This window comes from Stenella coeruleoalba (assembly GCF_951394435.1).
Source record: "Stenella coeruleoalba genome assembly, chromosome: 2".
In the NCBI taxonomy this organism is placed as follows: Eukaryota; Metazoa; Chordata; class Mammalia; order Artiodactyla; family Delphinidae; genus Stenella; species Stenella coeruleoalba.
The window spans coordinates 76718625-76742890 of record NC_137147.1 but is presented as its reverse complement, the minus strand read 5'-3'; the positions used below and the strand labels follow the sequence as shown (position 1 = coordinate 76742890).

Below are 24266 nucleotides of genomic sequence, written 5' to 3'. Positions count from 1 at the left end.
AGGGCACAGCCCGAGACAGAGAGGCACCAGGCAAGTTCAGAGAAATGAGCATGATGAATTTTCCAAATCTCCTTGGAGTGGATGGGTTTGACTTTCTCCCTGACCTTCTCTGCTCAGAAGTCTAGGTATTTGGATACTTTGTAACACAGACCAGACATTCAGCCCCAAGGAAGCTCTGGAGCTCAGAGCACAGAGGGCATGAGACTTTCCCCAGTAAATCTCCCGAACTAAATCTGGAGAGTGTTACTGTGCCATCTGACCCCTGGCATAGGAAGGGCTCTTTCTACTTCAGCAATCAGGACGGTCATCAGAAAGGCCATCAAGTTTCCACAGCTCACCTCCTCGATGTAAGTGATTAGCGGTGTGCAGTGATGCTTTGATAATGACTACTTCCTCACCATGGTCAGGAACTGCTGGCATTTGAAGATTTTACTTCCTCAATCTCAGGTTTCAGTATTAGTAAGAGCAAGCTGGGTAACATCATGGGTAAGAGCAAGCTGGGTAGCATTAAAAAAGCAGTGGTAGGGCTTCCCTGGTGGCGCAGTGGTTGAGAGTCCGCCTGCCGATGCAGAGGACACAGGTTCGTGCCCTGGTCCGGGAAGATCCCACATGCCGCGGGGTGGCTGGGCCCGTGAGCCATGGCCGCTGAGCTTGCGTGTCCGGAGCCTGTGCTCCGCAACGGGAGAGACCATAACAGTGAGAGGCCCACATACTGCAAAAAAAAAAAAAAGAGCAGTGGTAAAATTCTTGGTGCTCATCAGTTTTACCCGATGAAGCCATAGGCATTCATTTACCATTTTAATAAATTAGAACAATACTTTCAAGAGCTCAGTGGGTTGGATAGACACAGAATCATAGAATATAAAGCCACAAGTGACTTGACTTCCTAGAAGTGAACAGAGACACAGAGGTAAAGCATCTTGACCAAAGTCACACAGGCAGAGCAGGAACAAAGTACCCCACACTCTTGTCACTAGACCGTACTCCCATTCATTTTCTTCAACATGGATTTTATATTGTTCACTTCATTTTATGGGTGAAGAGTCCAAGGCTCTGAGAGAGTAGCTCATGTGCTCAGCTAGAGTCAGTTAGAAAAAGAGCTAAAGCTTTATGATTTTCAGGATTTATTTCTGAATCCATTTTGGAGTTTATTAAGAGACCATCTAAGCAGTATAATATAAATGTAAAGCATTAATAAAGGTAACTATTTCTGAATTTTATGAAGCTATTGAGAGTAAGCAGCGCTAAGATGGTAAAGCAGATGGGGTTAGATTCTAGCAGGCAAGGTTTGAATCCCTGCTCGCTCATTTACTACTTATAACGTTAGGCAAATTTCTGTAACTTCTGTATGTTTCAGTTTTCTTCTCTGTAAAAAAGAGAACAATAATTCCTACTTCACGGGGTAAGGGAAGGGAATATAAGAATTCACTAAAGCAGTGCTCAGTTTAATGTTCTGATACTTAGAAGTTGGTATCCCTCTCAGCTTCTGAAGTGAATATACAAAGCACAGGTCATACGTAAGAACTTCACCTCCACAATGATCATTTCAGATGCTTTCATCAAAAAAGAACAGAAAGCCCAATTCAGGTAGAGTAGCTGACAAGGGACTTTTTTGACTGGCGTATCTGGAGGTTTAGAGATGGAGCCAGGCCCCGGTTGAGTTAATCCCTTGGCTCTGCTCACGTCCCCAGCCAGCATGGTGGCTGTAGTTCTGGGCCTTACATCCATGCATTACAGTGTCCAAGGGAAAAGCAAGGAAGTTTCTTCTGCCCTGATATTCGAGGCAAGGATCCTGAGATCACCTTTGATGGGAGAACTCGATCATGGGTCAACTTATGAACCGATGAGTGTGACCTAGGAAATAACATGTGCCGGTGACTTAGTCAACAGAGCCACCTCTGTAGTGGTGTTGGGTCCTTTCACAGAGGAACATGGGCCATAAGGCAGAGAGGCAGATATCAGTACAAAAGCAGAGTTCTGTTAAGAAGGAAGGATGGTCAAATGGATGCTGGCTCATTGTCAGGAGTATTCATTATGCCATGATGGTCTTCACCTACAGCATCTTTCATATACTCAGCGGGTAGTGTTGAGATGTAGGCATTTCTACCCTTGATGTTCAGAGGGGGAGTAGAGGCCAAAAAGCTGTGTTACGGGAACTAGAGAAGGTGCTGTCTGTGATGTGTGTACCTTATCTAATGGGCCACAGCGGTTCTACTGTAGGTACTTTCTGCATTTGATGTTGTTCTCGTCTGACACAAGCTCTGGGCCAGATCCAGAGAGGCTCTGCTTTTGTCAGCAACCCTGTCATTTATTTACTCCAGTTGCCTCATAAAAAATTTAGAAAACCGGCTCTCTCTCAGGTCCCAGGGTCTGTAGTACTTGCTCACTGAGATGCTCCAGTCTGATTTGGAGCTTCAGGAAAACAGTCAGATATCCTCAACCCAGGACTTCCTATCCGTGGAACTATATTAGTTTCCTGCTGCTGGTGTAACAAATTACCACAAACTTGGTGGCGTAAAACAACACAAATTTGTTAGCACCCAGCTGTGGAGGTCACAAGTCTAAAACAGGTTAGTAGCATTGCAGTCCTCTGGAGAGAATCCTCTTCTTGCCTTTCCCAACTTCAAAAGGCCTCCTGCATGTTTTGACTGGTGGCCCCTCCAGCAGTTACCGGTCCAACCTCTGCTTCTGTCATCACAAGTCCTTCTCTGACTCTAACCCTCCTGCCTCCCTCTTAAAAGGACACTTGTGATTACATTGAGCCCACCCAGATAACCCGGGATAATCTTCCCATCTCGAGATCCCTCACTTAAACACATCTGCAAAGCATCTTTGCCATGTAAGGTAACATATTCACAGGTTCTGAGAATTTAGAGCTGAACATCTTGGCGGGGGTGTAGAGGGGCATTATTCCCCCTACCCCAGGGAGGAAGAAAGCAGAGGTCAAAATACACTTGTTCTTTCTACTCGGAATTGATCGACCAACTGTTACGCCTCCAGAGCATTTGCAGCATGCCACAAGCTGACTGTTTAATCACCTAGAATTTAAAAATAAGTGTACGTAATTTAGAGACACATAATTATTTTTCTTTTCCCATTGTAAGTGTGAGCATTATAAATTGCTTTCTAAGTTTAAACTAAGGGCAGTGCCGTTTTGTTTGCACCCTCTCCACAATGTAATTGGGAACACTTTTTCTTCCAAACTGACCCAGATTTAAGAGCACACTCAAAGAAATGTAACACCAGCATAGGTTTGGAATCTGTAAGCTGCAGGGATTTGCTTTGCCAGTGGCCAGCATCTCTCTGATAATAAGCATGCACTTCATTGTTTGATGGCCACTTGGACTGCGGTCTAAATTTAGAGATGAAAAGATTCTTTTCAGACCTCTGAAGCCTAAAAATTTAAACCTGCACCGTGAGAATAAATGGCCTTTCTCTTATTGTAGTTGGCATGGCAAAGCTGGTAATTTGACCATTTAGAAAAGCGTTATACCACGTATGATGGGTGACTCCCCAGAGAATTTGCTTGCTAGGTTCACAGAATGGTTGGGCTTGAGGTTCTGAGGTCCAATAGGAGGTTACAAAGTGACAAGAGGAAGGAAATAAACAACTTACCAACAAATGACTACCTGGGCTCCCAAACCGGTGTACTAAGTAAGGCTAGTTCTAATTTGAAGACACTCTAATCCTTTCTTCTTATGTGGAATGTCTGACTAGTCGAGAAATTAAGTAGTGAAGTAGCTGTTTTTCTTTTAGACTACCTTTCAGTCATCAAGTCTCCCTAAACAATACAGTGCCTTAGAAATATTTCCACTCTGAGTTAGCCTGAGCAATCATTTAAAATGCGGTTTCTAGATCATATACTTGATATAATTGCCTAGATTTGGCTATCCCTAATTAGACTAATTACAAAAGTAAGGTGTGAGTCAGAATGTTAATAATTTCATAAGCGAAGCCGTTTATAATCATCAAGGAAACCACACGTACACGTCTAGCATCCCAAAGCCGTTCTGTTTCTTAGGATTTTTTTCTCTCTCAACAGAAAAACAAGGGCTTGGTTACATATCTTTCTTTCTTTTTCGTTTTTGAAAAGAGCACACTAGCTTTTTCAAAATCCCATGAGCTGAACCATCCAGTTCACTTGACAAGGGCTTCTTGGAACAGGTAAATTGGTGGATAAAAATCCTAGCATTGCAACCAAGACTGGGGAAGCAATTTTGTCACATGGGGTGGAGGTTCTGAGTGGAGCAATTAGACGTGTGTGCACATTATGAGAAAGTAACAGGGGCCAGAACATGATGGCAAACAGTAGATTGACCTCTCCGCCTCACCTTTACCTTATTCCCAGAGCCTCGCCCCCTTCAGGAGATGTATTTCTTTTCTTTTCTTTGTAGTTTTAGCCATTTTTTTCCCATTGATTAACAATGTTGTATTAGTTTCAGGCATACAACAAAGTGATTCAGTTATACATATACAAGTATCTATGCTTTTTCAGATTCTTTTCCCATATAGGTTATTACAGAATATTGAGTAGAGCTCCCTGTGCTATACAGTAGGACCTTGTTGGTTATATATTTTAAATATAGCAATGTGGACGTGTCAATCTCAAACTCCCAATCTACCCCTCCTCCCCGCCCCGTTCCCGTAACCATAAATTCGTTCTCTAAGTACAGAAACAGACTCACAGACATAGAGATGTGTTTCTTATGAACACCAGAGTGTCTTTAGTCATTAAAGGGCAGCATTTCCAAAGATGAATTTAGAAAAACAGCAGAAATGAAATCAATATTTAGTTGTATCTGTCTCTGCTTAAGAAAGAGATTCAAATATATCTCGAGAATCGCCTCCGTTTGCTTTGTTGAAAATCCTTCCAAAATTGTCAGCACTCTCCCATTGATACCAGAAAAAAAAAAATAAGTATTTACTATGTGAACTACTTGTGTGAATCATATTTTGAAGGGAAATGGCATTCCAAACCATTGGAATGTCTTTTCTCTCAGATCGTTTTGTATCTCCCCTGGAGGGGCCCTCTTAACTTCATGATAGAACTTTTCCCTCCCTTATTCTTTAGTCTCCATGTAATGTGGACCTATTCTAGAAACATAAAGAACTTTAGATAAAGGACTCGTTAGGGAAAAAAGTAAGAAGGGAAGATCTGATCATTTCTCTTCTCTGATTTCTTTTGGGTATATGTATTACAATGGAAGGTGTACCTTCTTATAAGTTGTCTTATTTCTAAATGTCTTAGGCAACACAGTTTCGCCCGTTATTTTACACTTTATTTCTTCTTCACGTGTATGTACTTAGTTTTCCCAGCTAGGCTGCTGTGGGTAATTACTGTGTCTTGAAATAGTTTCATATAGAGTTCTTTACTCAAAATTGGGCACATAACAGAAATTATCGTTCTATTTTTAATAAGCTTATTTAGGAGGGACACAACTGGAGGTAATTCAGCTACTAAGATGAGGAGAGCCAGAAACAGGTGAGTGACGTCTGTCCTGAGGCCTAGATATACGTGGCCTCCAGAGCAAAGCCTTCTGGAATTGACAGCCCTGGTTTCCAGCGTTAATGAGGGTGAAGTCTTCGCTGAAAGGTAAGCTAATGTCGGGGGCAGAGGTTTAATGCCTCCCTCTGCAGCCTGAAGCCCACCTTTTCTCTGTGTACCCCACTGTACTGGCCGCAGAGCAGGCTGCAGAAGGTCCAGCAACCTCCGTATCAAAGATACCCGGCCCCCTCCTTGCCCCCAAGGTGACTGATCTTCAACCCAAATGGAAGAGGGAAGCATTTAGGGCCCTTCAGGCTGGCGGGAAGCCCTTTGGTGATGAATGAGTAACAGCTGGGCCCCTTGCTGACTGCCGGGATTCAACTTTCGAGATAATGATTCTTTAATCTTCACTTTAATTCTCAGTGTGAGCTGTCTTACTCTTTCTGTACTCTCATTTAATCTACCTCCTATCCAGAAACAAACAGAGAAAGCTTCCTAAGCTGCACTTTTCAAGGTTCGAGTCTCAGCCACTCGATTAGAATCACATAGCCTGATGGAACAGGGTTTCATCTTAGCTGTAGGGAAAGCTTTGCTTTCCAATCACAGCCATCACCTAACATAGGCCTTTTATAGAGACCACTGATTCTCTAAATTTTGGTCTTGAGACCCCTTTATGCTCTTAAAAATTACCAAGGATCCCCAAATGCTTTCGTTTATGAGGATTATATCTATCACGTTAACACATTTAAAACTGAATTAGAATTGTTTTACATTCTAATTATGAGTTTTATGGGAAAATGATTATTTGTTAATTCCTTTAAAAATAATAAACCCAATTATGCTTAGTGAAATAAGTCAGAGAAAGACAAATACAGTGTATTATCACTTATATGTGGAATCTAAAAACTAAAACAAACAAATGAATATAGCAAAACAGAAACAAGCTGACAGATACAGAGAACAAACTAGTGGTTACCAGTGGGGAGAGGGAAGAGAGGAGGGGCAAGATAGGGTAGGGGATTAAGAGGTACAGACTACTATGATAAAATACATAAGCTGCAAGGATATATTGTACAGCACAGGGAATATAGCCAATATCTTTTTTTTTAATGATGGGGGTTTTTTGTTATTATTAATTTTTGGCTGTGTTGGGTCTTCGCTGCTGCGTGCGGGCTTTCTCTAGTTGCGGCGAGCGGAGGCTACTCTTCCTTGCAGTGTGCAGGCTTCTCATTGTGGTGGCTTATCTTGTTGCAGAGCACGGGCTGTAGGTGCACGGGCTTCAGTAGTTGTGGCTCATGGGCTCTAGAGTGCAGACTCAGTAGTTGTGGCGCACGGGCTTAGTTGCTCCGCGGCATGTGGGATCTTCTCGGACCAGGGCTCGAACCCATGTCCCCTGTGTTGGCAGGCGGATTCTTAACCACTGTGCCACCAGGGAAGCCCACCAATATCTTATAATAACTTTAAATGGAGTATAATCTATAGAAATATTGAATCACTGTGTTGTACACCTGAAACTAATACATTATAAATCAACTGTACTTCAATAAATAAATTAAATAATAATAAATAGTAAACCCATTACATGTTACATAAATAACATACTTCTATGAAAAACAGCTGAATTTTTAAAAATTAAAAAAATGATGAGTGACATTGTTTTGCATTTTTATAAATCTGTGTCTGACTTAGAAGATAGCTAGATTCTGTTTTTTGGTGTTTTTTTTTTTTGAATTCTTATATCTGGTTAGAGAATTGGCCTCAAACAGATATATAGTTGCAAAGGGAAGGAGTGTTTTTAGTAGGTTTTTCAGTTAATTGTGGATATTCTTCTCTGGTACTGTGTCAAAACTCAGCAAGTAATAGTTCCTCAAAAGTTAATTTGCTATGTGGGATCTGAAATCATATTAAAGAAATTTTTGTATTTGGTTACATAACAATCCATTGGTCTATCTTGCATGTTAAATGGATTCTGTTACCCATGATGCTTTTGTAACATCATGCATTGACCTTTGGGAAATTATTGGTTCACTGAGTTCTACAGAGCTTTCAAATGTTGACTCATGTTATTATAAAATAGTTTTAAATCATTCATTAATATCAACAACTTAATCAGAAAAGTCTTTAAGTGCTGGGAAGCTGTCAAATTCACAGTGGCAGATACACATTTTGCAAAATTCTAGTTTTCACTTGAAAGCTCAAATGATAAACTTGGCGATAGGTACTATCAGTTGTTTTCCTTCAAGTGACAGGCTTCTTTCATTTTTAAGAAAATATTTCTCTGATACTCAAGAGAGTATTATGGTTAATACTCAAACTATTAAGCATAGTTTGTCGTTCTTTTAATTAAGATGTCATTCCATGAAATAAGCACCTCGTTTAGCTCATAACAATGACAACAATTGCACAGGTGTTTTTCCTCAGGAAAACCACTGACCTTTGTACAACAGAAGTGCTTTAGGCATGCTTCCCATTTTGTCAGACCGGACATTGAAAGGATGTATACTCAAGAGTTTATTGTTAGTAAAATTAATAATCTTTATGTTTCACTCAGAACATTCTTATGAGACCCTGGGCGTTGTTTCAGGGATGTGGCAGGAAAGCGTAGAGTTTGGTGCTGCTGCCTTTATTTGTGCTACGTCCCCAGCAGTTTTACTCGCTGTTGCTTTTGCACCATCAGTGTTGCTATCCACACAATTAAAAAGGCAAACGACATCTTAGAATTATTATGCAAATACAGTAGGCCTTGCAAACTGCCTGAGGGGTCTTGGAGACCCCAGGGGTCTGTGGATCACATTTTTATAGCTACTGGCATAGATAGCATAATGGTTACCCTTTATTAAGCCCATGGTATATGCCAGACATGGTTATGTGCATTAATTATTTTAATCCCCAGATGTACAGACACATGGAGAGCCTACCACATTCTAGAAAATGTGTTGAGCTTCCCTGGTGGCATAGTGGTTGAGAGTCCGCCTGCCAATGCAGGGGACACGGGTTCGAGCCCTGGTCCGAGAAGATCCCACATGCCGCGGAGCAAATAGGCCTGTGTGCCACAACTACTGAGCCTGCACTCTAGAGCCCGCGAGCCACAACTACTGAAGCCCGCTCGCCTAGAGCCCGTGCTCCGCAACAAGAGAAGCCACCGCAGTGAGAAGCCCGTGCACCGTAATGAAGAGCAGCCCCCGCTCACCGCAACTAGAGAAAACCCATGCGCAGCAACAAAGACCCAATGAAGCCAAAAATAAATAAATTTACTTTATAAAATAGAAAAGAAAAGAAAATTTATTCTTTTTAACCTTTCTACCCTGGTTACACTTCTCTGATGCTGGCTCGTGGGAGCTAATTAAAATCTGAGGAATTGTCAACAGCATTGCTGCCAGGGGTATAATGCTCCATTTTCTCAGTCCCAGCAGTGTTTAGGCCTTTAGAAATTCATGATTCAGTCTACGTTTGCTTGGTGGGTGCTAGGTCTTCAGCATACGTCAGGCCACAAAGTATGCTTCTCAGGGTTCTTAAGAATGTTTCCTCCCACCCCCCAATTTGTTTTCTTCTCATAGTTATTCTTTCTCTCACTTTCTGGACCTTGGTCTCACCATTTGAACCCCTGTCCAACAAGAATGGCCTTAAATGTCATGCCTTTGGCTGAACTACATCTGCCCATCAATACACAATGATGAGTTGCTCTTTCTGTCAGGATCTTGGGGTCACACTTTTTTAACTGAGCGTTAGCTTGGTCACACACAGATAATTGTTTATCCTGTTGTCTCATCCGTGCCTTGAGGGCTGGCCTGGATGAAGAACCTGCGGGGTGTTTCCTGCTCCACCCTTTTGGGTTAAAGAGCTGTTTCCCAGAAACGGACTCACAGACATAGAGAACAGACTTGTGGTTGTCAAGGAGGGTTGGGGGGAGGGTGTGATGGATTGGGGGTTTGGGATTAGCAGATACAAACTTACATAGAGAATGGATAACAGCAAGATCCTACTGTATAGCACAGGGAACTATACTCAGTGTCCTGTGATAAACCATAATAGAAAATAAAACTTTAAAAAAAGACTGTCTGTACATATATATGTGTGTGTGTGTATACATGTATATATATATGTATAACTGAATCACTGCTGTATAGCAGAAATTAACACAACATTGTAAATCAACTATATTAAAATAAAATCTTGCCCTTTCCCAAAAAAAAAAAAAAAAATAGCTTTTTCCTTTCCCATTTGCCCTCTCATGAGATGCTTTGCTGGCAATGTTTCGTTCTCTGGGCTACAAATGTTGATTTGGATTGATAAGTCAGTGGTGGCTAAGAGCAAGCCCAAATCCTGAATTAATCTGAAAGCCAGGCTAAGGGAAAGCTAATATTTGCTTGGTTTCATTATGACTCTGTAAAATTCCCGGTTGGAATGACCCTTGAGCTGATTAACAACTCTGTTGGTTGCTTTTCAAGTGTGGCGGGGACTGTGGTGATGTGTGTTATCTCTGCAAAGTATGTGGTTGTAAGTATTGAGAACTGTAATTCTTTCAGGCCAAATTCAGGCTTAAGAGGGAACTGTACATACAGGACTAGGACTAGATAAAATTACGTTGCATCCAAGAGTGTCTATGGTTCTGTCCTGCTTTTATTCCTTAGTGTGACTATTAGGTAGGAGAAACAGGAACTTTTGCATTTGGCTACTGAGGAAACAAGTTCCTGAGAGGAGCCCAGGCTTAGACCACAAACAACTTTTCTCTCTCAGAGAGTACAGATACTATCTAACCTAACAGATATTAGTCAGTAATCCCTGCCTAGTGAGATCTCTTAGGAACATCTTTTAACTGTGCTTCTCTCTGCCTTGGGTATCCTTTTTTAAGTTTTTCAGCTTACGTCTCCTATCTGAACCTAAAACACCCACAGGGTTGATTGACACAGCGGTAAATTAAACTAATCCATTACATCTAGATCTCTTCTGCAGCTTTGGTAATGAAGTTCTATTTTTATATCCTTATGATGAGCCATTACTGTATGTAGAGCAGATATCTGCCATATTTAGTGATATGGAGTAGAAAACTAGACTGTTCAAGATGGGGCACAGGCTACCGAGAGCACCCATCTGAGTTTATTCCCAGTCATTTCACTGATAGACTATGTGACCTTCATCATCCCCTGAGCTCTGCCTTTATCACTGGGTCTGAATTAACGATCTTGGTGCCATCCATACCTTGCAGGAGTGTGACAGGCAGAGCTGGACTTGGATGAAGTTATAAGAGCAGCATTTCTAACTTCCGTTAGGGCGTCTTCTGGAAATGTGTATGACGTGGAGAGGGGTGAGCAGTGCCTTCCCAGACATTCTGGCAGGGCCCCCTATCACTCTGTCCTCCTGCACAGATCTACCTCTCTCTTTTGGTCATCTTCCCCCACCAGTGCCCATCAGCACTTCTCAGGGGCTATTCAGTTCAACCTCTGAAGGTCCCAGTGCTGGTTTGAGTCCCACTTCAGCCGTCTTTCCTTTACTTGTGCAGCCAGTGGTGTTTCTGTGCAACCAGCGTGAGCCCTGATAAATTTTGAATTCAGAGTCATACTGGTTTCTCTCTTGATGCTTGTGAAATTAGTCCCTGACATAATGTCAGCTGACTCCTGCCAAAGATCCAGGACAGGGCTTCCCTGGTGGCGCAGTGGTTGAGAGTCCACCTGCCAATGCAGGGTACACGGGTTCGTGCCCCGGTCCGGGAAGATCCCACGTGCCGCAGAGCGGCTGGGCCCGTGAGCCATGGCTGCTGAGCCTGCATGTCCGGAGCCTGTGCTCCGCGACAGGAGAGGCCACAACAGTGAGAGGCCCACGTACCTAAAAAAAAAAAAAAAAAGATCCAGGACAACACAACCAGATGTCCAGTGTTGCAAGGTCTTTGGACCTAAAAGAGTGTTGTCAGTCTACTTCTCTGCATCCCCTAATGTCCTTTTATGTTTGTGTCAACTCAAATATATTTTAGAGTTCTTGAGTCAATGGCATGGCTTACTCAGTTCGTGGTACGTGGTATCTTTAGAACACTTGGAGAATAGCAGTTATGGTAGAGAAATCCCAGCACTTAATAGTGCTTTACTCTAAAGAAGCAGTGACCAATGTCTTCTTAATGTTTTCATCCATCCAGAATCACTCACTCCCCACTCTATCCCGTGGGGCTTGCATCCATGTTAGTGCGTATTACATTATATTATAAAATAAAGATAAAACGTAACTTTTAAGTCAAAATGCAAATGTAAAGAACCAGCTTGTGAGCACCCTGAAGGCAAGAAGGCGTCTTATTTCGTCTTCTACATCCAGCATCATTCAAAGGTCATTTAATGTCATTTAATCCAAATAGAATATTTAGGTTTCTCAATTCAAAGTGGAGATACTCTTTTCTTATAGTACGGCTCACGGTCCTGCCTTTTGGTAATATGTTCTACTTCTCTACCTGCCATACCCCACCCTTAAAAAAAGAATTTTTTAACCCTGCCCAGCTGATGATGTGTGTTATCACTGAATGACGTGGTGGAAGTATGCAGCTCTCCTGAGCCTTGACAGCCTCAGTACTGGTCCTTCCTCTTGTCCTTCTAGCGACGCTGAAGGAGCTCATCTCACAGACCATGATCTGCTGGGCCCAGGAGGACCAGATCCAGGATGCAGAGCTGGTTCGGATGATGTTCAACCTCCTGCGGAGGCAGTACGACAGCATCGGGGAGCTGCTGCAGGCGCTGCGGAAGACCTACACCATCAGCCAGGCCTCCGTGAGCGACACCATCAGCCTGCTGGCTGCCCTGGGCCAGATTCGCTGCCTGCTTAGTGTCCGGATGGGCAAGGAGGAGGAGCTGCTCATGATCAACGGGCTGGGGTAGGTCATTTCCATAAGGGCAGGTTCTCCAAGAAGCTTCCGGTGGGAGGGCTTCCCTGGTGGCCCAGTGGTTGAGAGTCAGCCTGCCGATGCGGGCAACGCGGGTTCGTGCCCCGGTCCGGGAAGATCCCACATGCCGCGGAGCGGCCGGGCCCGTGAGCCATGGCCGCTGAGCCTGCGCGTCCAGAGCCTGTGCTCCGCAACAGGAGAGACCACAACAGTGAGAGGCCCGCATACCGAAAAAAAAAAAAAAGAAACTTCCGGTGGGAAAACTGGTTCAACTTGCTACATGGCAGTTCTGGAAGCAAATCACATAAAACCTACGTGTGCCCCCATCCTGACTTCACCCCTCATGGGATTATGTGCTCGTTAAATCAGTCACCTTCGATAACCTGAGAGACCAGACAGTGGGCTACTGGGGATGAAGGGGCATGGCCAGAAGAAGTGGGGAGGAATCTTGGAGAAAAGCAGATATTTAGTTTGAATCTGATAAAAGTAGCCCCAGGGAGGCAATGAAAAAATCCAGAGGAAGGGGCAGTGTGTTCAACTCCACAAGAGAGAAACGTTTTGAGCCCTTGAGTTTTCGACTGGAGATCTTCTGAGACTTCCCTCTGAAAAATTACAGCCCAATTCCTCCCTTTTTTCAGGACTGATGTGGAGTCATTTTCTTCAGTTCTTTGAGACCTTTTCCCAATGACAGTAGCTCGTGGTTCTTCCTTGGAAGCCACGTCACCAGAAAGATTGCATTTTATTTATTTATTTTTATTTTCATCATTTAAAAAATTTTTTTATTTTATACAATTTTTAAAGGTTACTTTTCATTTACAGTCATTACAAAATATTGGCTAAATTCCCCGTGTTGTACAATACATCCTTGAGCCTGTCTCACACCCAACAGTTTGTACCTCCCACTGCCCCACCTCTATGTTTCCCCTCCCCGCCTCCCCACTAGCAACCACTAATTTGGTTTCTATATCTGTGGGTCTGCTTCTTTTTTGTTGTATTCACTAGTTTGTTATATTTTTTAGATTCTACATATAAGTGATATCATACAGTATTTGTCTTTCTTTGATTTATTTCACTTAGCGTAATGCCCCCCAAGTTCATCCACGTTCCTGAAAGTAGCAAATATTCATTCTTTTTTATGGCTGAGTAGTGTTCCATTGTATATATGTACCACAAGCAAGATCACATTTTAGACATCAAAAAGATTTCCTTTAATTAGGTAGCATAGTTCCCTTTTGCAGGTGAGAAAACTGAAGCCCCACAAGGTTCACTGACCAGCCCACAGTTTTACTTGATTAAAATCAAGCACTAGAGCTACAACCTTCCTGCCGCTGGATGTTCCATCCTACCACCCACGAGCCTGCAGAGTAAAGGAGCATCACTGAGCCCCAGAACAGGGACTCTGAGGACACCTGCTGGGAGTCGGGGGAAGATGCATGCATTTTTTAAACTCATTTCCAAAGAGGAATCTTATAATAGAGATGAAGAGACTTCTATGGAAAGAGAAAAAAGCCACAGAATTAGCCTCTCCCCCAGCCCTTGCAGTAGACACAGCTGCTCTAAAAACTGATTGTGTCTCCTCTTAACAGCTGCAACCCTTGGGGGAATGGGTATGGGCAGAGAGTAACCACCTGCGAGGGATTCCACAGCCCCGTCACAGGCTGCTTCTGTGTTTTGATTTGCCTGCAGCTTTATTATGTGAATTTATGTTGAATGACTTAAAAATATAATTCCTTTTATGTTTCATTGTTGATCATTTCATTGATTTTTTAGCACTGCTGTCCAAAAATGTCATTGGTACCTAATACACAATTGCCTTAAGGAAAGGGTACAGCCCTACCATTTGGATAACTGAGGTACATAGAGGCATAGATATAAGGACAAGAGAACAGAAAATAGAAGACCCTTAGCACACAGAGGAAGAGAAATCCAGTGATTTGAGCTGTCTCAAAACTATTACAAGCAAAAAAAGCAAGGGACAACTGTTTAATGTCATTAGAAGGAAATATTTCAAAGAAAGAGAGCACTTAGTAGAAATAAAGGAGCACAAAATATTCCTTTCAGCTAAAGAAAGGCCCTCCATGTATATTCTCACCAACCTAGTGCCTTCTTAGCATCTTTCCAGCACGTCACATGTACATTACTTCACCCCGAGTATGTTTGTGCATTTGTGTGTTCTCGCCCCTGAATTGTCGTAGCGTTGAAATCAGCAAGGGCTGACCTCTCTCTCTGATTACCCTAGAGACATAATGAACAACAAAGTGTTTTACCAGCACCCCAACCTCATGCGAGTCCTTGGCATGCACGAGACAGTCATGGAGGTGATGGTGAACGTGCTGGGTGCAGAGAAATCTCAGGTAATGCTCCGAGGAGAATTTAACCAGAACTTGACCCCTGGGCAGGGACACATGAGGGGACCTCTTCACAGCCACATGGCTGGTGCCAACTGCCTAGTGACTCTTCCCAAGGAGGGGGCGGGGATGAGCACACAGCCAGGAAGGAGCCCTGAGATGGGGTCCAGCCAGTGTAGGAGTTCTTCTCGCTCATTCCACTGGGCTGCTTAGTCTCCTTCCCATCCTCTGCAGCCCTGCTCCTTCGGAGATGGAATGCCTCTGGCCCCACTTAGGAGCCTGCTGTGTTTGGTGCTGTGTCAGGAGAAGGCTGTTCTAAAGGAGAACACGATTTTAATAACGATCCTGGCAGTGTTCCCACCAGAGTACGCGTGTTTCCTCTCTGAGCCAAGTTCCTGACGATGCTGGAATTCCTGGCCAGCTCCCCCATAAGGAGCCTGCTGTCAGAGGGAGCTCCTAGTTGCCAAGGGGCAGGGAGTGCCGATTGGGCCCACCTGGGCCTGTATCCCAATTTGTCTGGGTCCTCTTCAGAGCTAGAGAGCTTCTGAAGGTAGACAATGGGGTGTGTTTTCAAATATCGGAAATTCCGAAGTGCCTGATCCTAGGAAGCAGCCCCACCAGCATTGACAGGTGAGCGCTGTGAGGTAGGAAGAGGAGCCAGGCTTACTTTCCTCCTCACTTCCTTCCCTCCGGTCTCTTTTGAAAGTGGACTCTCTCCAGGAGATCCCTGAGCAAATGTCTGGACGCCTCAGCAGGCAGGCAGACTGGAGCTTCCAGAGCCTCCGTGATTCTAAAGGCAGAAATTAAGGGCTTTCTAGGGTCCTGAGCCAACACTGATACCATTTACTGAGCGTGACTGATCGGACGGAAGATGTGGCCAAGCCCTGGAGATGCTAATTACTTTGTTAAGCAGAGAAGCCAAGCACTGTAGATGGTAATAGAAGTTGGCATCTCAGTGCTAAATTGTAAGAATCATATTACGAGTACTATAGGAGCCCATAGGAGAGTAGTTATCAAGGACAGAAGTAGGGGGAAGGCTCACAGTCTGAGACGGTGATGCTCTGGGGACTGCTACAACTGTAGGAGCCAATCTTTACCCAGAAGACTCAGGTTTGATCATAGTTTTGGGTCTTGTTTGTTGTGACCACCCATCTGCCTTTCTGTCTGCTCCCTTCCTAGTTAGAATAGTCTGATGTAGGGTTGTACAGTTTCTCATGACATGTAAGGATGACTGGGTTTCTGGTTTGACATCTATTTTCTTTGAAAGAAAAGATACTTCAGGAATTATAATTAGCTCTCAGTATTTTTAGAAGCCTCTTTTAGGTGTGTATTCTCTGTCCCTCCTATGAATCAGTCTTGGAACCATCTGGAAGTAAGGAGAAAATTCATTTTCCAAACTGTTGGCAGCTTGCAAGACTTCACCCTAAGACTCTTTGAAGTCAGCCTTTTCAGAAAGGCCTCGTGATAGATTCTTCTCCCTGACACTTTCTACTTCTCCCTACAGATTGCCTTTCCAAAGATGGTTGCTAGCTGTTGCCGCTTCCTGTGCTATTTCTGTCGAATTAGCCGACAAAATCAGAAGGCCATGTTTGAGCATCTCAGTTACCTGCTGGAGAATAGCAGTGTTGGCCTAGGTAGGTCACATCATAACGTCTGCTGTTGGCTCAGAGGTTACCCTCCCCCTGCTGACCACTCAGGCAATAAAGGGAAAGAAGTCACATGCATGCTATGGTATTTTTAAATATAAGAAGGAACCCTGCCTGATCTAAAAACAGGTGAGATGATAATAATACCATGTCTCCGCTCTCCAACCTAAGTAGAGAGGTTGCTGCCGACCAGCGCTGGTGACAGATTTGCGTCAGCATAGCCACAGTTTGACTCGTCTCTCTGGAGACCAGTGGCTCATGGTGTATGAAATGGTGCCTGAGACTGTGAGTGTAGTCTGGAGATAGAGCGCCTCCCAGCCCATTCAACTGACCAGGGAGCAGTGCTCACGAGACCAAGGTCATGGATCCAGTCCCCTCTTGGGCTGCACGCCTGTCCCATCAGCCAACCAGCCAGTGCGTTCGTAGCTGCAAGGCAGACGGGCCAGGAGCAACTATGGGCAAAGAGTGTAAATCTATCACCACTGCTAGAAAACCCACGCGTGCACATGCCTCACTCACTGTTGTGGACGTAAACCAGATGAATGTGTGGAAGACTCACATACACACATGACGTGCACGTGAAATCTGACATCTCAGTTTTCCTGTTTATCAAAGGCAACCATACACGGACCAACCTTTTTATAAAATGCCACCTGAAGTTTTTCTCAGTTCTAGCCTAAGAACCAAACAAAGGAAACGAAAGACAACGTTGGTGACCTGATTTAACTGTAAGAGCTAATTCTGTTTGAGGCTTTTTTTAACTCTAGGTGGTGACTCCAGAAATGGCCAAGTTATGTGAGCTTAGTTGATCAAGTGGCATCTGAGACTTTTGAATGATCACCAAATGGGGGCCCAAGAACCTCCATGTTAGAAAAGCACTTGAAAATACGTGGTCCCAGCTGATCCTATGAACTGATTTTCTAACTGAAGCTATATTCACAATCAGTAATGAGTGTGGGGAGGAAAGATAGCAAATAGAGCTGTTCTTAAATTGGGTGGGCAGCCCCCCTCGGGGGACAGCGATGTGATCCAGGTTTTGTGTTTGCTGCCCTCTCCTGGCCATTACTGTGCACTGCAACCTCAGCTCAGAGCTAGATGGCCTCTTTCTCTCTTTCTTTCTCCTTCTCTCCTCCTTCCTCAGCCTCCCCGTCCATGAGAGGATCCACCCCGCTGGACGTGGCTGCTTCCTCTGTGATGGACAACAATGAGTTAGCGCTGGGCTTAGAGGAACCAGACCTCGAGAAGGTAACTGGCCCTGGGGAGGCACTGTGCTTGCTCCCCACTGCCTACAGCACAGCCAGGCCAAGGAGAAGCAGACGGAAGTCTGGGTCTCTGTCAGAACCTCTTTAGCGTGTGACAAAAATATGGGGGGGGGGCTTCCCTGGTGGCGCAGTGGTTGAGGGTCCACCTGCGGATGCGGGGGACACGGGTTCGTGCCCCGGTCCGGGAAGATCCCACATGCCGCAGAGCGGCTGGGCCCGTGAGCCATGGCGGCTGAGCCTGCGCGTCCGGAGCCTGTGCTCCGCAACGGGAGAGGCCACAACAGTGAGAGGCCTGCGTACCGCCAAAAAAAAAAAAAAAATATATATATATATGTATATATATATATATATATATATACATATATATATACACACACACATGGATGTGAGTCACTGGCAGCTGTGTGATAATTAGGACCAAGCATCTCCTGTGGTCTGGGCTCGCCAGCTCCACAGACATGGACATGTGGACATGTGTGTTCTTTTTGTGTGAAGGCCCAGCCTCACTGGTCTGCATGGGCCCACCAGAGACCTGTGGTTCCTAATAAAGTTCTGTGTCATCGAATTTACATGTTTATACACTAAAGAAAGTGACATGACAGAAAACGGTATAATTACTCTAAAGATAAAGAGGGCCCACACATGTCCTCTCCGTGGACAGAGGAGACGAAACTGAGCTACCCCACGTCGTCGGGACTGTGAAGTGCACTCCTGGTGGGGGTCAGGCCACCTCGCCTCCATCATTTGTCCTGTCTTGGGACTGTTTCCTTGACTAGACAGCTGACGAGATTGCCAGTGAACTTCCCGAGTACGGAGAGGAGCAATCTAGTAGGGGGACAAGGAGAAGGTCGTCCACCGCGTGGTGGGTTTGGGAGCGCCTAGGAGTGGGCCCCTGACCCTGACAAGGGGATCAGAAAAGGCCCTCAGCAAAGAGATGACCCCCAGCTTGGGCAGAAGCTACTCGGTCACATCGCGGGGAAGCGCGTGCCAGGAATGTTTGAAGTTCAGAGAGGAGAGCGTGGCATGCTTGAACTTCGGAAAGCTGGGTGTGACCAGAGCGCAGAGTGCGAGCAGAAAGGAACGGGCCTTGCGCTGCCATCGCTGCTAATAACAGAAGTCCACTCTCCTCCGGAATCACTGTGTGACATACCCCACTCGGGATTAACTCACATGACCCTCAGGACAAGCCTTTTTATTGTTGCCCTAGTTATAGGAGAGGAAACTGAGGCACAGAGAGATTAGGGAGCATTCTCAGTGTCGTGGGGTTTGTAAGTGTCAGAGCCAGGGGTCAAGAGCACTGGGCTCCAGAGGCCGTGCTCTTACCTATTACATTATGGGACCTCCCTGTAGAGCCTGGAGCCACGGAAGCCACTGGAGGGCTTCAAGCAGAGGAGCAACACAACACCGTTCATATGTTAGAAAACACTTTCTGGTTTCAATAAGAAGAACTGACTGGAACAGAAACAAGACAACCCCCCTGCCCGCATACACGCAGGGACTCAGCAGCTCTGCACCCAGCAGCATGATATGTGATAGCTGCTCCGTAAATGCCCTGGGTATTCCTGGCCTCTGCCTCTGTGGGACAGACTTCAGTCAGGCTCAGCTCTTCACACATTTAGACAGCAATAAATATCACGGGTTTTATCTGGGTGCTGTGATGATAACTGACACCTGTATTTAAAAGCAGTTAACGGTTCTCTTTTGACAAGACAGTGCCACAAGCCTCAGTGCCCAGCATCCCAGCGTCAGCCTCGTTCACCTGTTCAGTTGATACTGCTCGACAGGGACCACAAGCCTCCCTCAGAAGATGCAAGATATGTTGAGTGGAGGCCAGGAGGCAGGGAGAGGGGAGAAAGGGGACCCAGGGAAATCTGTAGAGGAGGATGATGGGGTTGCTGCCTCCTTTTCCGGTGGTTCTCGTGGCTCAGCAAAGTGCGCAGGCTTTACTCAGACCAGTGTCAGGAAACGCCCCAAGTGTGGTCCCTGGGGGAGAAGGCGAAGGACCAGTGAATGCTGCCATTCCGTTCCACCCTTCTATGTATCCCAGCAGGAATCAGGCCTGAGACGGAACAGCAACCACACACACACACACACACACGAGCACTTATTTTTGTGGCCAGTGAAATGCCCTGCACCTGTAACCCTGAAAACTCTGCCTAATTCCTGCTTTTATTAATGCTTTTCCGGACTTTATTTATTTCATTATTTATGGCTGCATCGGGGCTTCGTTGCTGTGCGCGGGCTTTCTCTAGTTGCGGCGAGTGGAGGCTACTCTTCGTTGCGGTGCGCAGGCTTCTCATTGTGGTGGCTTCTCTTGTGGAGCACAGGCTCTAGGCACGTGGGCTCAGTAGTTGTGGCTCACACACTCTAGAGCGCAGGCTCAGTAGTTGTGGCGCAATGGGCTTCATTGCTCCACGGCATGTGGGATCTTCCCGGACCAGGGCTCAAACCCATGTCCCCTGCATTGGCAGGCGGATTCTTAACCACTGCGCCACCAGGGAAGCCCTTTTCCAGACATTTTTAAGACCAAACAAAATCTAAACTCCAAGCATAATAATATTCTCGCTCCTTTAAGTAGGAAAAAGTGTGATGATAGTTTCTTACTGAGTTTTGACTTAGATCCATCAGTCTTTCAAAATGACTTAGAGTATGTGCGTCAGCAAATACATGAGTCATTTGCCAAATGTTTATTGAGCCCCTACTCTGTGCTAGGCCCTGGGGACTAAAAATTGAAAACACCATCCTGACTTGGAAGATTAGCAGCACGATGGATTCCCCTCTTCTCCCCGCGTACATAGAATATCAGAGGCTAAATTAGAATGACAACTGCATTTCAAGCACAGGAGGTCTATTTGCTAAGCTTTTAGCCTGGTACCTTCTGAAAAGTAGGGAGATTCTAAAATATTCTACCAGATCGCAGAGCTGAGATCTTCTGCTAAGTGTCTGGTAACCTGGAAGTGAAGAGAACACACTACCCATCCTAGTCCTTAAGTGGCCATGACCTCTTTGCTAGCCGTCCCACGTTGAACGTCTCAGCTCCTGACTTGGGACAGCTGTTGTTGAGCCAGAACTTACCTAGGGACTCCTGATTAGTTGAAGGCCCACCCAGTCAACCAGTGACTGAACATTTTGGTCTTGAAATAGCATGGCCAAATGAACATGGCCAGCCTGCATCCACTGTTGCCTCCCCAGAGACACCCTACTTAGGCCTACTTTTAAATGGGAGATCCCTCTTGCCAGAACTGGAAAATCCATGGAACTATAGCACGTGGAGTGTTCCTACATAGCAGTGATCATCAGTCTCGTCAACTGCTTGGAAACAAAAATGAATGAAAGGGGGCTTCCCTGGTGGCGCGGTGGTTGAGAGTCCGCCTGCCGATGCAGGGGACATGGGTTCGTGCCCCGGTCTGGGAAGATCCCACATGCCACAGAGTGGCTGGACCCATGAGCCATGGCCACTGAGCCTGTACGTCCGGAGCCTATGCTCCGCAACGGGAGAGGCCACAATGGTGAGAGGCCCGCGTACCGCAAAAAAAAAAAAAAAAAAGAATAAAAGGTTCCAATTTCAAATCTACTAAATTATTTACCTGGAAAGTCCTGGGCTCTCTCTAGCTTCTAGGTAAATGAAAGCCCTTCAGTTCCCAGAATTTTGCCTGCCGTATAGCTATGTAAAAAACTCACATAAAAAAAAAAAAAAGCTGGGCACTTACTTTTGTATTGTTCTTGGCAGGTGGTGACCTACTTGGCAGGCTGTGGCCTACAGAGCTGCCCCATGCTTCTGGCCAAAGGATACCCTGATGTCGGCTGGAACCCCATTGAAGGGGAGCGCTACCTGTCCTTCCTGAGGTTTGCCGTCTTCGTGAACAGTGAGTCTCAGTTTTCCATGTTTTTCAGACCTAGGATGGCATAATTGTGGTGGATACTAGGAAAAGGAAATCCTTTGCACTGCTTCCTCTCCATAAATATGATAGATTCTATAGGTAGGTGGCAGCTGGAAGAAAAATCTCAGGGAGAATCAGGCTAGACAAGGATCAAGAGTAGAATCCAATGGACAGTCCTGAGCTCTAGTGCCAGAGCCTGCAAGGAACTCACTGCGTGGGCTTGGGCTTGTCATCTCTCTGTACCTCTTCTCCTAAAAGAGGGGGCTTATTAATATCTTGATCTCACCTGTTTCACAGAATTAAATGCAAGTGTGCCTCCAGATCCTTAGACTATTAGTTGGTTGGATGGATGGATGGATTGATGGATGGATAGATGGATGGGAGGAAGGATGGATGGATGGATGGTTGGATTGATGGATGGATAGATGGATGGGAGGAAGGATGGATGGATGGATGGATGGATGGATGGATGGATGAATGGATGGATGGATGGATGGATGGATGGATGGATGAATAAAAATCAGGAATAACTGATCGCTGTTAAAGGTAACTAAACTCCCAGGAGAAAAAAATTGCTATAGAAACCCTAAACATTATTCTTCTTAATATTGATACAAGTCACCTCTCATTTATAGTGAATTCCAAGTTGACACAAATTCTGTATTTTCACTAGTTTAATGTGCCGAATATTGTGTAAAATAGTAACCTACTTTCTTAAAACTGTACTTTGTCTCCCTAGATTCTGCTAAAATACTAATTCACTTACATTTACGTTATAGTTAAAATAGTTCGCCCTTTTCCCAGTTTGGAGTTTCAGGCCAACAAATTCAGCTGGGCCGGTTAAGTGATCACAAAGAGGGATTGCACCTAATAAACAATCATGCCGATTTTTCTAACTATGAGAATTCACCTAAAAATATATTGGCTGGGGCTTCCCTGGTGGCACGGTGGTTGAGAGTCCACCTGCCGATGCAGGGGACACGAGTTCGTGCCCCGGTCCGGGAAGATCCCACATGCCGCGGAGCTGCTGGTCCCGTGAGCCATGGCCGCTGAGCCTGCGCGTCCGGGGCCTGTGCTCCGCAACGGGAGAGGGCATGGCAGTGGGAGGCCTGTGTACCGCAAAAATATATATATATATACATACATGTATATATATGTGTGTGTATATATATATATAGGTGTGACGTGATCATTATATTCCCATGTGTTCTTCTTGTCTTCCTTCCCCTCCCCACCACCCCCCCCCCGCTTATTTTCCTACACCATAATGCACTCTATTCTTAATACTTGAATGGTTTCCGTTGTCCTGGTTTTTCCCCTTTCCTGACTTGGTGACAGACCTTGAGGTGTCTACCTCTTGTTCCCCTGGGACTCATCCAGCCAAGTTTTTAGGAACTCGGGCCTTCTGCTTCTCTCTGCGTGTTCGTCACTGTCCCTCCTGTCTGTCCATCATCAGCATTGCTAAACTCCATTTTCTTCCTCTGAGGCCAGTTTCAGAGCATCCTCTAATAGTCTGTCTTACTTCTAATCCAGATGATTGCATGTCCAGAATTAGCACAGAGTTACTGTGGTAATAAAGGGAAATTTTTTGTTAACTAGATTTTAAAGATTCATAAATGTCACCAAATTATGTAAATAGACTGTATGACACAAACCAGATACAGGCAGGACCCATTTATTCATGTTGGCCACCTTCACAGTCAAGATCAAGTGCTTTATGAGTCAATTAGTGGGACTGTCCACATGGGTTATGAAGGTAGAGGAGTCCACTGGCTATGGTCTTACCTGGATGGCCAAATTCCAAAACTTCCTTATGCTTATTAGGTACTACCATATTCAGCTAAACTCTAAACCAAAAGCATTTGGTCCACCCTCTTTGCTGTCAGCTTGTTTTATGTCTTTTTAATATATTCTCTGCAGTACGATTTCATAATGCAATACATTCTAGCAAATCTATTAGACCATCAGTAGGAAGATATGTGCACTTTAATGTTTATTGTGTCTCTATTATATAAAGGCCACATTTGGTCTTGGCAAAGGATGTTGGCTTTTGCATTGAAAGAATTAACAGTCTAGTAAGTGGAACAGGCATGGAGAGAGGTCACTGTAATAAGGAGTGGAGTAAGGTAGGGACAGAGTGATAGAGGATTTCACGAGGGGAAGCTCACATCCTGTTGAGATCAGAAAAAGCCTCCTGGGGGAGGTGATATTAGAGATGAGCTTTGAAGGGTCAGATTTCCAGATGCAGAGATGCAGAAGAGGTGATCCAGGTAGGGAGAAGCTTGAACAGTGGCCTGAGAGCTAAAGCACACATGCTTAGGAAACGCAGTGATTGGCTGATCTAGAGGATAGATACATGGTTGACAGTGGTAAGAGACCAAGTTTAAAAGGTAGGTAGGCAGCTATACTAGGGAGAATCTAAATGCCAAGCTGAAGCGTTTTGTCTTGATTCAGTGTGCAGAGAACTGGGAAAGAAGAGAGATTGATGGCAACCACTGGGAGCTTCTGTGCCCAGGTTAGGATAATGAGTTTCTGAATTATAATGGTGGTGATGGGAATGGGATGGAGGAGATCAGCTGGAAATAAATTGCAGAGACAGAACTTACAGGACTCGCTGGTGGCGATGACTCTGGTGGCTGGGCCCTGGGTATGTTGGGAGAAAAGGAACAGAAGTCACTTTGAAGGTTAGAGATTTTGTGTGTGTGTGTGTGTTGGGTCTTCATTGCTGCACGCGGGCTTTCTCTAGATGCGGCCAGTGGGGGCTACTCCTCTTTGCGGTACACGG

The 24266-nt window shown here is 45.0% G+C and overlaps 1 protein-coding gene across 1 annotated transcript in view; it reads left to right on the top strand.

Annotated features, from left to right (window-relative positions):
• The window catches only part of RYR3 (ryanodine receptor 3), a 550597-nt gene that overhangs the window by 396141 nt on the left and 130190 nt on the right, over positions 1 to 24266 (top strand). Inside the window, 5 exon segments of the mRNA XM_079909615.1 lie at positions 12062 to 12335; positions 14584 to 14698; positions 16197 to 16326; positions 17480 to 17583; positions 21331 to 21466. Of these exon segments, the coding sequence (XP_079765741.1) occupies positions 12062 to 12335; positions 14584 to 14698; positions 16197 to 16326; positions 17480 to 17583; positions 21331 to 21466 (759 nt within the window).